The following is a 14,261-nucleotide window of genomic DNA, read 5'->3' on the forward strand; positions in this document are numbered from 1 at the left end:
TTTTGCAAATGAGCTTTGAGATGAAAAGAAAAGAAAAGGGAGGAGGTGATGTAGCTGAAGATCGTGAGGGAGCGGTTGGTGGCGGTGGCGCTAGTGGTGGTGGGGAGGCGGCTGGTGGCGGTGGGGAGAGGCAACTCACCTAAGGTCCTGAGGTCGGCAAATGCTCGAATGATGCTCCATTGGAGAGAAATGTATTATGTTCTTACGGTTTTGCCGTGTGGGACCCACTGCGTCCCCGATCGTGGCGAGGCCGACAAATCACCGTTGCTCGCTCGCATGCTCTGAACTCATCTTGCTTGGCATCGAGCGTGTGTGTATCTCACTTTTTGATTCATCAATTAGACCATCTCTCATTGCTAGGCGATGTATTCCTTCCGTTAAACATGTTCACGGGAAACAAGGGATCGAAAACAGGCGTTGAAATATATAAAACTTTCTCAATTTTTTATTTATTTATCATGATTCCCTTCTTAATCAGATAGATTCATATTTAAAAGAGGTTGACAATAAGTTCTTTCTTAATTTGTTGGAGGTGTTCCAAAAATGTCTGCGATCGAATAAATAGCTCTACGAACTAATGAATTGGATCGAATTGCAAAATGGAAAGACTTGTACAAGTTAGACCTTTTGTCACCACTTTGTAAAAAATCATTAAATATGAATATGTTAGATACCTGTGACTCGATTGGTGAAATAGTTTCTCTAATTGTAAAACGAAGTTTTCTAATTGAGAGAAGGAGGGCGACAGTGTAGTGCAGTGTGTTTCTGGGATTTGACAGAGACCACCGGCATGTTGACCGAGGATGGGAAGCGAGGACTTTGCGGAAAATGGAAATGCAAATTCGACTTCTTTCTCTCTCTCTCTCTTTTTCTTTTTCTTTTTTCCTTGAGTTGCGGCTGCGGGACAGATAGGAAAATGGCCTGTTGCCTAACCTACCACTGCCGGGGAGTCATAAAGTATGCGACGACAAATGAGAAAAAAATTTAACTTTTTTATGTTTTGAATATTCAGTATATAGGTATATTGCAATGTTGCAAAATATATATGTAAGCGTTTTTTTCTTTTTTCTTTTCTTTTTTTGTGGCGTGGTATGACCGGCGTTGTTCTTGCTCGTGCCAATTGTAATGAGTAATAAATTCCGCCGTTGCACTTGGGTGAGTGTGATATGAGTACACGAGGACGGATTCAAACTCCGCACATAAAAGATGAGATAAAGTGGCATTATCGCACATGCATCACTTCTTGAGTCAAGGGCGTCACCATATTCACAAATGGAATCTATCCAAGCTAGGTTGGCTCGAAATATATGAACATACGAATGTATAACACTGCTTCTGATTTTTTAAGATTATATTTTATTCTTTTAAAAAATTTAAAGAAAGAATTATTCTTTTTTTTTTGCCAGTTTAGAAAGAATCATTCATAAAGGTGAAAAGTAGAAAAATTCCACAAATGGAAATTCAAATTTGAAAGGTACAAGATATATTTGAGAGATTTTTCATATTTTTCTTGATTCTCCATATCTCTCAAAAGTATACATAGTGTTTGTCTTGATTAATTATGATATTGTAATATTTTATCCTTATTTATTATTAGAAGGATGCGAGTTTAAGAAAATTTTGCCAGAACTAGGTTCACATCGCACTTGATGTACACTCGAAGCATTATGCAAAACATACCTCATCTCGTGTCATTCCCTTTCAATTACTACTAACATCCATCTGTCCAAGTCAATTTTCAACATTGCTGCGACGTTGTCTACGCAATAACCACGTCAACTTCTTGTTGCGTAGCCTCACGAGTTAGGTTCTCTCTTCAGCACATTGGCCATCCCTGCAATCTACATGGGCATTTTCTACGCAATAACCACGTCAGCTTGTTGTTGCGTAGCCTCATGAGTTAGGTTCTCTCTTTAGCACATTGAGCCATCTCCGCAATCTACGTGGGCATTTTCTTTTTATTTTGTTCTTCAAAATATAGTTGAATTTATATTTTGGAGATTTTCCATATAGTACTTGATTATTCATAACTCTTAAGATCATGCATGTATCTCTCTTAAATGTGCATATCATTGATTGATGAGAAAATTTCAAATAAAGGTCAAAGTGCTCTCAATTTTTTAAATAAGAGTATGAAGTGAATCTTATTTTAAATAGGGGTTTGAAATGTTTTTAATTTTTCAAATAAGAATCGAAAGTGCCATGTAAGTCTTAAATAATGATCCAATTTCATTGGCTGATCAAGGGCATTTTGTTCTTTACATTTTCTTTTTTAAAAATTTTCCTTTTTCCTTTTTTTTTTTATTTTATAAAACAAACTTAATAAAGAAAAAATAGGGCTAAAACTAAAAAGAAGAATACAGGCCGAAGGGCTGGCCAGTCCTTGCCTGTGGCTATCGCCCAATCACCGGTAGGGCGTCGGCCATGGCCGGTGATGTTGCTGGCGCCTCGACAAGGGCCAGTAATCCCTCGCGAGAACCAAGAAAGGGTTGTATGTTAGAAAGGAAAACAGAAGCTCGATACCTTCTTCTAGGAGATTGCCAAGAGGGAGCCTAAATCCAAGCCCATCACTAAGACCGATCTTCACTCAAAAGCTTATGTTAATGAGTTATGGGTCAACTAAAATATATTAACTGCTCTACACTTGATGCAATGGCAGGATGGGCAAGAGTTGTTTTGAGTGATAATCGAAGATGGGTTGAGTGTATGAGGGATGGATGTTGATAAATAGTTACAAAATGAGGGATAGAATATGATTGGAACCAAGGTGTATAGGACGTATCACCAACCAAAGATCAAGATCGGGATAGACTAAGCTCACAACCAAGGCCTATAGAAATCACTAGCTTAGGATACAGGACTTCGGGATTGAAGAAGCTCATCACCAAGGCCTATTGGAAAACCACTAGCCGAGGATACAGTGTTTCTTTGGCTCACCATCAAGGAAGAATCCATCTTCCAAGGATATATAAATCGGGAGTAATCCACTCTCCAAAAATATTCACTCCCACAAAGGAAAATCTCAAATGTTTATATACTCAAAATTCACTGTTTTATATTTGAGAATTTTCCTCTTTATATAGAGCATAATTTCATAGAAAATGGACTAGACATTGAACACAAGAAAGTACATAATTAGTTAAAGACATTGGAACTAGAAAAGCATAATAATGACGTAGGAACAAGAAAATGCATTAAAACATATGATGACTTGCACTTTGACTTTTTGAAAACGACAACACACTTAAAACTCACTAATGACACTTAACAAGACGCGAAGTAATTAAAATAGACTCTAAATTCTTTCGTCTCCTTTGGCAGTCCAATAAACATCTTCGAAGATCACTGATTTGGATTTGGAATCGACGCGCTTCCGTGTCGCCGATTTCGATTTGGAATCAACGTGAATCATCGTGACCGGTTTTGTCATACCGACGAACGACCGACCAAAACCCGGCTGCACTGTGAAATGGACGCTTTCAAAGAGACAGGAGCAAGAGAGATAGGGAGAGCGGGGAAGAGAGGCTGAGGAGTAGGGTTTTTAGAGAGAGAGAGAGAGAGAGAGAGGAGTGTGCTTGACACAACAATCCGGACGGATTGGGCTAGGAGTGTGCTTGATGCAACAATTCGGACGGGTTGGGCTGTCCGATCCTGCGTATTCCCTCCGTCCGATCTTGCCCACTCCCTCCTCCAGGGGTTTGAACCGGGTCAACCGTGCGATTGGGTGGTCTTCAAGGGGATGGACTTAAAATTGAGATAATCTTCTGAATCTTGTAACCAAAAATACATTCAATGTGTTGAGAATTATGAGATTTCGAATTTGATTCTTTCATTATCTTCCATACTCGGTAGTTGCCGATTTGAAGGGGTAAATTGAAAAACTGGGCAAAACAGCAAAGTATCAACTGCAGTTTATTTTTAACGAAAGACCAAAAGATGTGAAATTCATTTTCTTTTCACAACGTGACTTGATATTTACTAGGGGTGAGTAAGATGGATTGATCGAATCTGTTGGTTTAGGGCAATTTTAAGGAACTTTGGTCCGGTTCTTGATTTTATAAAATTGGAACAAATGATTTTTGGTCTTTTTTTTTTTTTTTAGGGTGAGAACTATATATATTATATATATTTTTAATTTCTTAAAACAGCAACCAAAAATCCTAATTTCCTTCTCCCGTCGCCTCACGTGACTTTTTCCCTCTCCCCTTAGTGCCTCAAGCTTCGCATACTCTTCGCTCTTTAGTCTTTTCCTCTTGCCTTAGTGCCTCACGCCTCGCCCTTCGCTCTTTACTCTTCACTCTTTCGATCTTTCCCTCTCTTGATTGAGTTTGGGAATCGCATCCTTCTCGACACTCACACCATTCTCAGATAGTCCTTTCACTCTTGCATCTCATTTCGACTCTCGCCTCCTCTCTTGCTCTATTCAAGTTTGTTCTTTGCCCTTTCAATCTGCTCTAAATTTGTTGTTGCATTCGTATCTTGCGTTTGCGTTTGTTTTTATGCAAATTTGTGCGGTTGGATGTGATGAGCAACTTCTTTGTTTAGTTTGGTTGATTGCAATATCTTGGAAAATTAGTTCAGGATAAATTTATCGTAAATGTATTAATTTAAGGCTTTTTGATTATATTAACCCAATTACTTTCGCTTCAATGAAAGCAAAGAGCAATTTTTTCTTCTCTTCATCTCTTTTTCTCTACAAGTATTAAAATAATATTCACCTTTTAAGAAGTTATAAATAAATTATAACCGAATTAAAATCTATATATTGTTAAAATTTTAAATATTACAGTACGAGAAAAAGCCAAAGTACATTCATCACAAGAATTTAACTCAGGGAAAAAAATAGAAAGTAAAGAGTCTATCTAGACACATCCTTAATTGCTTTTTTAGGGCTATGTCATTAGGGAAAGAAAAATCAAAACCGAGGAAACCACCATGCTATATGAGTATCTGAGCCTTTGCATGGATTAATTCTCATTGCGTATAGATAGACTCGTTTTATGCGCATAAAGAAGGATTAATTTTCAAATTGCATATGGAAAGCCTTGTGTTATGCGTGTGAAGAGGCTGCTTATTTCAAGCATGGTAGATTAGACAACTCAAAAAAAGCGAGATGAATTTGCTAAGAGATTCTTATATCCAATGCGACACTATATATGACATGAGCTGAGGCTCCATGATCTATCAAGAAAATTGTTCAAAAAATTATAAATCTATAAGTATTTAACTTTTTAATTGTATCAATTAGGTTATAAATCTTTTCATATTTTGCAAATTAAGTCAATTTGATCAATTTTGTCCGAAGACAACATTGACCGCATACATGGCTCGACTGGCACTAATTGTAAAATGTACTAATTTTTTTTTCTAATTTTTTTTAATTCTTCTTTTCTTCCTCCTCTAGCCAGTCGTTGAGACCTCGCCGATCTTGGGTAGACCTCATTATGCTTGGGCGAGGCTCAACCTCGTTGGCCCTCACCTTTGGCTAGATCTCCGCCATCGTCAAGGCCCAATCATTGATTAGAGGAAGAAGGGAAGAAAACACGTAAAGAAAAGAAAAAAAAAATCAAAATATTAAAATATTATTAAAAATGACCACGTTTAGCATCAGCCACACAATATCATATGCTCAACATCCACGTTAATGATTTCAAATTGAAATTAGTCGGATAAACACAATTAGCAAAATACGACTCAATTAGCACAATTAAAAAATTTAAAACTAAATGGTAAAAGTGTAATAGGTATAGAGTGGCAAGCATGCCTTGGCTTCCAAAGTTGTGGGAGATGATGTGATTCGACGAATGTCGGAGATGCCGCACGTGAATGATGGTCAGCCTAATGTAAGCAAATGCATTCCAATGACCTCAACCAACCAGTACTTTACGGGCCAACCAAAAAAGGGAAATCAAGTGCTCTCAAAACACGACATCCACCATCAGTTCAATGATCTCGTGCCCTTGTTAGAAGAATGTTTCGATCTCTACAAAGAGGAGCCAAGCTTATGGCTCAGCCTAATGTAAGCAAATGCATTCCAATGTAATCTCGTCAACCTCATCAGCATTTAGTACGATCATAGAGCAGTTCGACCAGGCTATCGGCTGAAGACATCAAGAAGAAAAAGATGACTGACTGAGGCCTATGGAACGGCTCATGTGATCGCCGAAGGCCTTCTCCAAGCCAAGGCTGAAATCGTTGCTATAATGGTCAGAATGAACCTCGACATGATAAACAATCTATCATAATCAGATGCAGAACAAACACACCCCGGCCGGGGAAAACATTCTACATGGGACGATTAAACAGCCATCAAGGAAACACAACTTTACTGGCCAAAACACAACTTTACTGGCCAAGATAAAAGGGACATAATCTGATTAATGGGTTAGATGCCATAGATGTTCTAAGTAGTCGAAACCTGGATAATTTTACTAGCACATCTGAATAGAGAAGCTGAAGCAGAACACAAAATGAGTTAGCTAAGCTAGTTTGAAAATTTAGTCAGCTAACTGAAGATCGCTCTTCCATTTGATAGAAGGGAATGTCCATGCATGATAATCATTTAAATGGACGCAAATTACTGGCTAGAGGTGAGACCAATATGTGAGACAGACGAACATTCTCAGGAAACTAGAGTACCATAAGGAAAAAGCTTGCTTAGATAAAGACTGACAATGGCAGCAAATCTCAGTTTTCCTTTGGAATAATATCCCTGCCATTCTCAAATGTTCCCAACTTTTTCCAGTATAGCTATCATGGTCTGTATAATTCGAGACAGGTTGAAAGCAAATTACATTATTTTATACAAGAATACACAGAAGTACTGAATACCGAGGTACATATGCTTTATGTTGACATAAGAGGTAAATACCGCCCAAAAAGAACTGGGACTCTTTTATGAACTCCCATCCCTTTTCCTTATCAATGTTCACCTTTGATTTCATACCTATCTAGTGGTGAGGCTCCGGCAATGAACCAAAAGGATCTTAGAAGCAGGACAACAGTTAGTTCGTTATGAAGCAAGGACCCTCTTTTCTTCCTCTTCTAGTCTATTCAACCATTTAAATCCAAGATCACATCCTGCTTTTGCGGCTATCTCAAACTGCTTTCTAGCCATCTCTACTGGGTCTACTACGGGGTCGTCCACACTCTTCTGTGATTTTCTGGCAGCTGAGCCTCTACCCGAAAAGAACTTCGTCAAAACTTCTGGAACTTGAACACCTGAAGCATTTTTGGATCAGCCAATGGGCAAATTCTCATCAAAAGATGTTCTGTAAAGCTCCTGTTAGTGTCTTGCTCATTTTGAGGCCATCAAGATTTAGATCAAAGCTTCACTCAAGCTGAGAGAAGAGACACGTGTGAATTTTGAATCTTATGGAGAATGGACACAGCAAGAGAGATCATCACTTGTGTCTCATGGCAAAATGATCATCTGTGCTAGAATTTTGATTCGGAAGATGACTGATAAAGGGAGAGATTTGACAGATGAAGAGGCAACGCAAAAGGCGGTGATGTGGGGAGAGTAAAAGAGCGCTCTAGACAAGTGATGCATGAAGAAGCTGAACAATAATTCTAGAAAAAAGTAGGTCCCCCAATTCTGCAGTCATGCTGTTGAAGACCGTCCTTTTATTGAAGAAAAAAACAAATGAACAAGAGGCTTTTGTGCTTCCAAAATCTCAGCTTTATTTTAAAAATAATTTTCTGTGCTTTGGCAGAGATGATCTTTAATATGCATACCAAAAATGTATCCAGGTTCATTTATCTTTCCTACATCAATTGAAGATGAGGATTTAAACAACTTTTGTGAACCAGATAGATCAGTAAGCTCTCCGATCACCATCGTGTGTGAATCAAAGGGAGAGACGTGACTGTTAATTTGGAACTGTTCCCCCAACACTGTTTGAAAAATGTCCTCAAAATTGGACAGATAACTTGAAACCCTCGTTTCTCCTCTTAAAAGAGGCTGGATGGCAATCCCGCTTGCAAATTGGAGAATCCATGATATAAGTGGACCTTTGGTTGAACGAAACAAGGCAATCAAATGTAATCAAGACTGTATAAACATATGCACTTTTTGTTTTTGTTCAAAAGCATAAGCTCAAAGAACAAACCTCTAAGAAGGAGAGACCCATATGCTATGGCTGCACCAGCATGTCCCTGCATATGTTCACAGGAGAGTAAACTATAAGAGGACAGCATCTTCCCAATTTCTTTTGTACCAAACCCGAATATACATGCAAATAAATTGCCATGCATGGGCCTGCACTTGTGAAGGAACAATCAGAACTCCTCCCACGGATTTCTGTTAAAGATACAACATTATCTCGATTTCTATAATCCAGATGGAAAAACTAAGCCCTTCTGACAGCTAAGGTAGAAGTTAGCCAGACAAAATACAGTTGAATGAAAATTAGGGGGCCGAGCAGTAAAAGGAAAAGGAGCTGTCTTTCAAAGGCAGCTCTTTGAAATAGGTGAAGAGTTCTTATAATATCGTCCAGCTTGTTTCTCTTTTTTATCTCAGTTCCTACATGTTTATGAAGAGAACAGAGAAGCTTCAGGGATGCTTTCTCTGGGTTCATTAGGGGAGATGACTATACCACTCACGTAGTTGACTGAAAACTACTCCTATCCCATAAATTCCTTAGGTAATTTCTAAGTATGAACTTATCCCTTTAACAAAGGTGTCTTGGTAAAATGGTAAAGGAAATTCCCTTTTCCCGGTGGATCTTTTCGAGTGAAGTCCAAAACTTTGCTTAAGTCCAAAACTTTGCTTAATTCCCCCAAAAGTATCCAGTACTAATAATTGCAAAAAAGTTAATAGCGTAAAAAAGAGCGCAAAGGAACTATCTGTTGAATACTCTATGCTAGTGGACACAAAACTTATCATGAATGCATCAACCTCTAAACCACAAGTTTTCAATTACATCACTTCATGAAGCGAAAGAAACTGGATGGTCACCTTCTCTGATGCCCTATGGAAACACCACATTGCTGAAGCAAGATCTTGCTTCACACAGTCCCCAGTCAAATAAACAGCTCCTAGAAGATAAAGAGCACCTGGATGCAGCTAGAAAATGACAAGCTTCGGTAAGAATGTAAGTAATTAAAAGCACATTAAGTGCATATGAACTAAGAGAGAAACAAAAAAGAAAAGGCAAAAGAGAACAGACCTGGTCAACTGCCTTCTCCAAATAATAAAAAGCTTGTTGATCAGAGGAGAAGTAATCATGCTACGAGCACATCACATAAATCATATAATAGGCCATTTTAAAGTGTGTAAGGGAAACAACAACCAGATCATAGACAGCAGAAAAGGTAAATGAAAGCTACTATAAGCTAATGGTGCAACAGAATAAACATGAAAAATTGCTAACTACATTACAGAAAATAGATTGGACTTACATGGAATCATGTTTTTATATGTCAAGACTTGCTTATGTGTTAAAGATTCAAAATTATTTAACAAAAATGGAAATTAGAAAAATCAAGATGAAGTATGAAAATGAAAAAGCTAAAATTAGATGCATCAAATAGCAATTTATTAAAAAGAACTTCTTGAAAGAATAAAAATGAAAAATTGAGAGAGGTATTAAAAAAAAAAAAAAAAAAAAAAATCCACCCACATCAATTCTATAATTCCATCACTCTCCTTCTAATACATCCCGAAAAGATCATCCTCGTTCATCTTATGTTATATATAGGAAAAGGAAAAAGAAAAACCCCATGTTCAGTTCCCTAACTTTTTTATCGTGTTTCGTATTTGTGGCGTCGATCTTCAACTAAAGATTTGACTTTTAATGTTCCACCGAACAAATATCGATAGAGTTCCACGAAATTATTGGGCACTTATCATGCAGAGGTGTTATGCAAACAAATCAAATAACTCTCTAGTTAAAGTTACCCTAGCATCTTCAGAACTAGTTAAAGCATATGAAAAAGATTTGTTAGCAAGACCACATTTCCTAATTGCCCTGCATCTTTTGTGCCAACTTTTCCAATTCTCAGCTAGGCCCAGGAGCCTTGAGGACGTAAAGAAAAAGACAATATAAGGATTCTGTTATTATATGTTCGGCAATATCTGGTGAGGTTCCATGATAGGGCAATGGCAAAGCCAGCTTTAAAAAGAGCGACGATTAACAGTTTGATTGCTTTTTCCCAAAGCTAAAACTAAAGAGAACTCAACCCAAGTTGCAACAAGTTTATCCAAGACACACACTACTCGGCCAAGTGTAGCAGTTGTATTTGAAGTGCAAAGAAAAAGATAACACAAACAAGTTCCATAACTTAACAGTGCACATCATACTTTCCATTATACTTGCATGTAGAAAATTTAGGTATACATGCCACAAGTAGAAATTATTCAGATCATAGTTTAAAACAATAATGGGTTCTCATGAAGCCCAGAGATATCCAGTTATGAACTAAAGATGCAATCAATAGGAGATAACTTAGGCAGCCACCAAGTACAAATTTCTTACTTCGACTCTTAGACGACAGCCTAATTCGTATTGTGCATCTGGATCACCCATGTTAGCAGCTTCCACCAGCAAGGCAGCACCACTGTTATGGCAACACGGTCTTATAAGGAAACACCGTATGTATAAGTAGTAGCAGCCAAAGCATGATGATGCTTCCATCAAACCAATGATGAGAGGATATAAGCAAGGTTACTAAGTTAGATGGAATCTGTATGGAAAAGTGCTCACCAGAAATGAAAACAAGAAGATGCCAGCTTGCACCAGCACATTAAAAGGTAAAACAAGAGCAACATGTTTAAGCACGATGCTCTTTCATTATCATGATAATACTTTTTCTACAATACTGCCAAAATATGACCTCTCCAAATTCAAAGGCTTCAACAAAACAAAAAGACAAAGTTATCCTGAGTTAGATCACCCTTGATTTTACCTTCCCATATGCAGGCCAGTAGTTTCCACACATCACGGTGCTACATGAATGATTACCAAGAAAGAAAGATACACATTTCCTGACATAAGAAAGAACCACTTACACAGCTAAGCATTTCCCCGGAACATGGTACTTCAAATGCAGTTTAGCCAGCCAATACCTGGCATGGGTGTTTGAATTGTCGGCCTCGAGAGCCAACTCAAAGTTCTCCTTTGCAGTCTAATCAGAATTGAATAGCAGAGAATACGGGAATGCAAAGAAAAAGAAATATCAGTGCAAGTCATCGTTAGCAAAAAGAGAAAAGGTAAGAACTAAAAGGGAAGTCTAGTCACTAGATTAACATAAAACTTCAGAGTCTCTATATAAGATAAGAATGAAAGAAGCGAAACGTCAGTTCATCACCATGAAATTCCCACTGCTTCCAGAACAGAACTAGAAATTCCAATCAAACTGGATAGAAGAACAGATGCAAAATCAAATCTTTCCACTCAGACGAGCATCACGCACATGTCAAGAAGCTACTTCGTCAGGAAAGGACACATTGTTCTTTAGAACCATAACGACACCACTCAGCAGACAGAGCAGAACCAATGCTATATTAGCAAACCATGAGTAGCCCGTAAAAGTTGTAAGATTTCTTCGCTAAAACAATCACGCTCATCTCACAAAAACCGAAACAAACAAGCCGAATGATCCCGAGAAGTCGGGGCTCACCCGGAGGAGAGGAAGGAGGCGGCGGTCGTTGAGCTCGCAGTAGTCGATCACCCGGTCGACCTCCTTGAGAGCGCTCCAGCCCTTCGCGATCAGCTCCATGGCCGTCTTGTTCCTGCTGTGCATGTCCCTCTGCCAAAGTACCAAAAGACGAAAACAAAAAAAGAAATGAGCCCATTGAAGAACCCAAGAGCAGGACGCGGGAGAGGATAATGGCGGAATTCGCGTACTCGCGGATGGAGCATGAAGAGGAGGCGGCCATGGCCGGTCGGCTTGACAGAGAGTGTTGCGCAGAGTGATCTCAACATGTTTGTGTTTATGCCTCAGAGAAGCAGAGACCAGCTGGGCTGACGGGAGAGGAGTTTGGGTAATTTATTTACGTCCATTTGATCCGCGGCGGTCGACTGGGTTGCCAGGGCCCGTCGGGCCGTAACGGGCCGAAGAGAATGTTTGCAATATGGACCGCCACCGGCGGGCGACGCATGGCCCGTGTGAGGCCGAAGGAGTTGTGACTTGTGAGCACGGTTGAGCGAGAGTCGAGAGGATGAGCAGCGAGAATGGGAAATTAGGGTTTTGAAAATGCAAAATTACACATCCACCCTTGATTATCTTTTAAGAATATATCTTTTTAATATGGGTTATTACCATAAAAAACTTTAACCAGTACATTGGTGATATATTTACTTCAATATCTCAAACCGTGTGAGCAGACGAATATCACAGCTCACAATCAAGACAGAGCACAGAGGAAGTTGGGACAAGATCACCTCTTTAGCCGATGAAAACAATGGAACGGACACAACGAACGAGAAAGACGACACGGGTCGACATCGAATTCACCTGTAACGACGATCGAGGGAGGACACGATGAAGCTGCGGAGCTGGACGGCGCGGTTGCTCCTCGCGCCGAGGGACGGCAAGATGCCGGTGGCGAGGCTGTATTGGCTGCTCCCGTCTCTGGAGAAGGCCTGCGTCTCCTCCTGACCGCACACCGAGAGCGACACTCCGCACAGCACCCCTCCCCTGTTTTGCATCAAACCCTCCATGTTCTGCTTCTTCTTCTTCTTCTTCACGGCATAACACAACAATTTTCAGACAAAGAAGAATTCCCGTCTTCTTTTTCTTGTGCTCAACAGTTGAGCTGGTTGACATTGCATTCTCTCACATCAAGAATATCAAGAATCTCTTTCTCTCTCTACACTGTTTTGCACAGTGTACTACCCATCGGTGCATCCCTCCTGCCGGCCAAGACCCGTCATTCCGGCAATCCGAAGATATAAAATAAGACAGGGTTGGTCCAGCTCCACTCTAATCCTCCTCATCGGGTCATCAGATATGGATTTAAAATCAAAGTCACCGCCAAAAAGAATAATTACTTTAGAGATGCTAAGAATCCATTTTGATGTGACTCTATCGTAGAGTGCTAAAAGTGCTAGAGTGGCATGTAGTAAAAAAATTGAAATTGTATAGTGATGCGCAGTTGTGTATTTGACTGTTTAGAAGTCGCATCATTGAAAAATGGGTGGGGCAGCTTCCGAAAAGAGGCTAGAAGTTGTGATGCTTGCCAAGCGGAACACTATGTAAGTACTGTGTCTTTTCAAAGTTGAAACCGACGTAACAAGTTGTGCTGTTAAACTATAGAAAGATCTTCGATGCAGCTTTTCAATGTTCTATAGAGAAAAAACAAATTAATGTTGTAGTTTTTATAAGATGTTTGAAGTATTCCGCGTGTTGCAATTATATAATTACAATTAGGGTTGTGTTTTTTTCTCCACCGTTAATGATTACAAATATAAGCACTTCCCTTTTTGTGAATTTAATCACCAATGACAACATATCAATAAGTGCCATGGTTGGAAAATGTTTCTTCCAGCCTAGGAGTATGGAAAACATTGCTTTTTTACTTATTTATTATTATTATTCATATACATGTGTTAATATTTTTTCAAGACATGATTATGATAATTTCAAACATACCCTCAAATTTATTTGTACGATTCATTTGCGATATGATGCAGCAAAGTTTTGTTAAGCGCATTAAAACATGACTTATACATATAAAGGTCTCATTAAACAGGTGTTTCGAGTACTCTTTAAGTACACTAGGTAAGAAAATATTTTAACTTCCAATGCACTAATTATACATGACTCTAAAAAGACATATCTTAACATAACAATTCTTGGGGAATGGATCGCTAATCCCTCGATAACTGTCAGAGAGAAAAAGAGAATCTCGACTAGTAACATCTTATTCTTTGAGAATGGATCTCAATCTCTTGACCATCGGATAACAAAAAAGAGTAAATCTCAACCATCGATACTAATCACAAAGGTTCAAAAGCTGCCACGTGCACTTGGATGGACAATCAGAAAAGCCCAGCTGGTTGGCTGGCTGATTCGTGGTTCGTGGGGAATGAGGAAATGATGCGTAAGTAGTGTAGCCGGAGATTCATGTCCATTTTTGGGGACTTTTACCATGTAAAATCAGCCTTTTCGTCTTTTCGTACCTGCAAGACGTCGTAGTCAACCTCCTCTCAATTGGGCACAACGAAACTATTGTTAGGGGTGTGCATGGTCCAGGCGGGCGGTTCCCAACCTAGAACCGGGAACCGCCCGTTAAGGACCGGTTCCGAAAAATTGGA

At 39.2% G+C, this 14,261-nt stretch overlaps 1 protein-coding gene across 1 annotated transcript; it reads right to left on the bottom strand.

Annotated features, from left to right (window-relative positions):
* Positions 1-6,636: 6,636 nt before the first annotated feature.
* LOC104438518 lies at positions 6,637-11,988 on the bottom strand. The gene is made up of 8 exons (XM_010051681.3): positions 11,850-11,988; positions 11,623-11,751; positions 11,012-11,127; positions 10,479-10,560; positions 9,171-9,230; positions 8,960-9,067; positions 8,112-8,157; positions 6,637-7,221 (listed from the first exon to the last, which is right to left on the bottom strand). The coding sequence occupies exons 1-8, from the start codon at positions 11,925-11,927 to the stop codon at positions 7,013-7,015; spliced, it is 828 nt and encodes a 275-aa protein (XP_010049983.2). The 5' UTR covers positions 11,928-11,988; the 3' UTR covers positions 6,637-7,012.
* Between the last annotated feature and the right edge of the window lie 2,273 nt (positions 11,989-14,261).

The sequence above is a fragment of the Eucalyptus grandis genome, chromosome 3 (genome assembly GCF_016545825.1).
Source record: "Eucalyptus grandis isolate ANBG69807.140 chromosome 3, ASM1654582v1, whole genome shotgun sequence".
Taxonomy (NCBI): Eukaryota; Viridiplantae; Streptophyta; class Magnoliopsida; order Myrtales; family Myrtaceae; genus Eucalyptus; species Eucalyptus grandis.

Coding starts and splice junctions, on each gene's coding strand:
- LOC104438518 (XM_010051681.3), bottom strand. CDS start 11,927: ATGTTGAGATCACTCTGCGCAACACTCTCTGTCAAGCCGACCGGCCAT. Junction 11,128..11,622: donor GCCTCCTTCCTCTCCTCCGG/GTGAGCCCCGAC, acceptor AATTCTGATTAG/ACTGCAAAGGAGAACTTTGA. Junction 10,561..11,011: donor CCGGGGAAATGCTTAGCTGT/GTAAGTGGTTCT, acceptor TTGCCATAACAG/TGGTGCTGCCTTGCTGGTGG.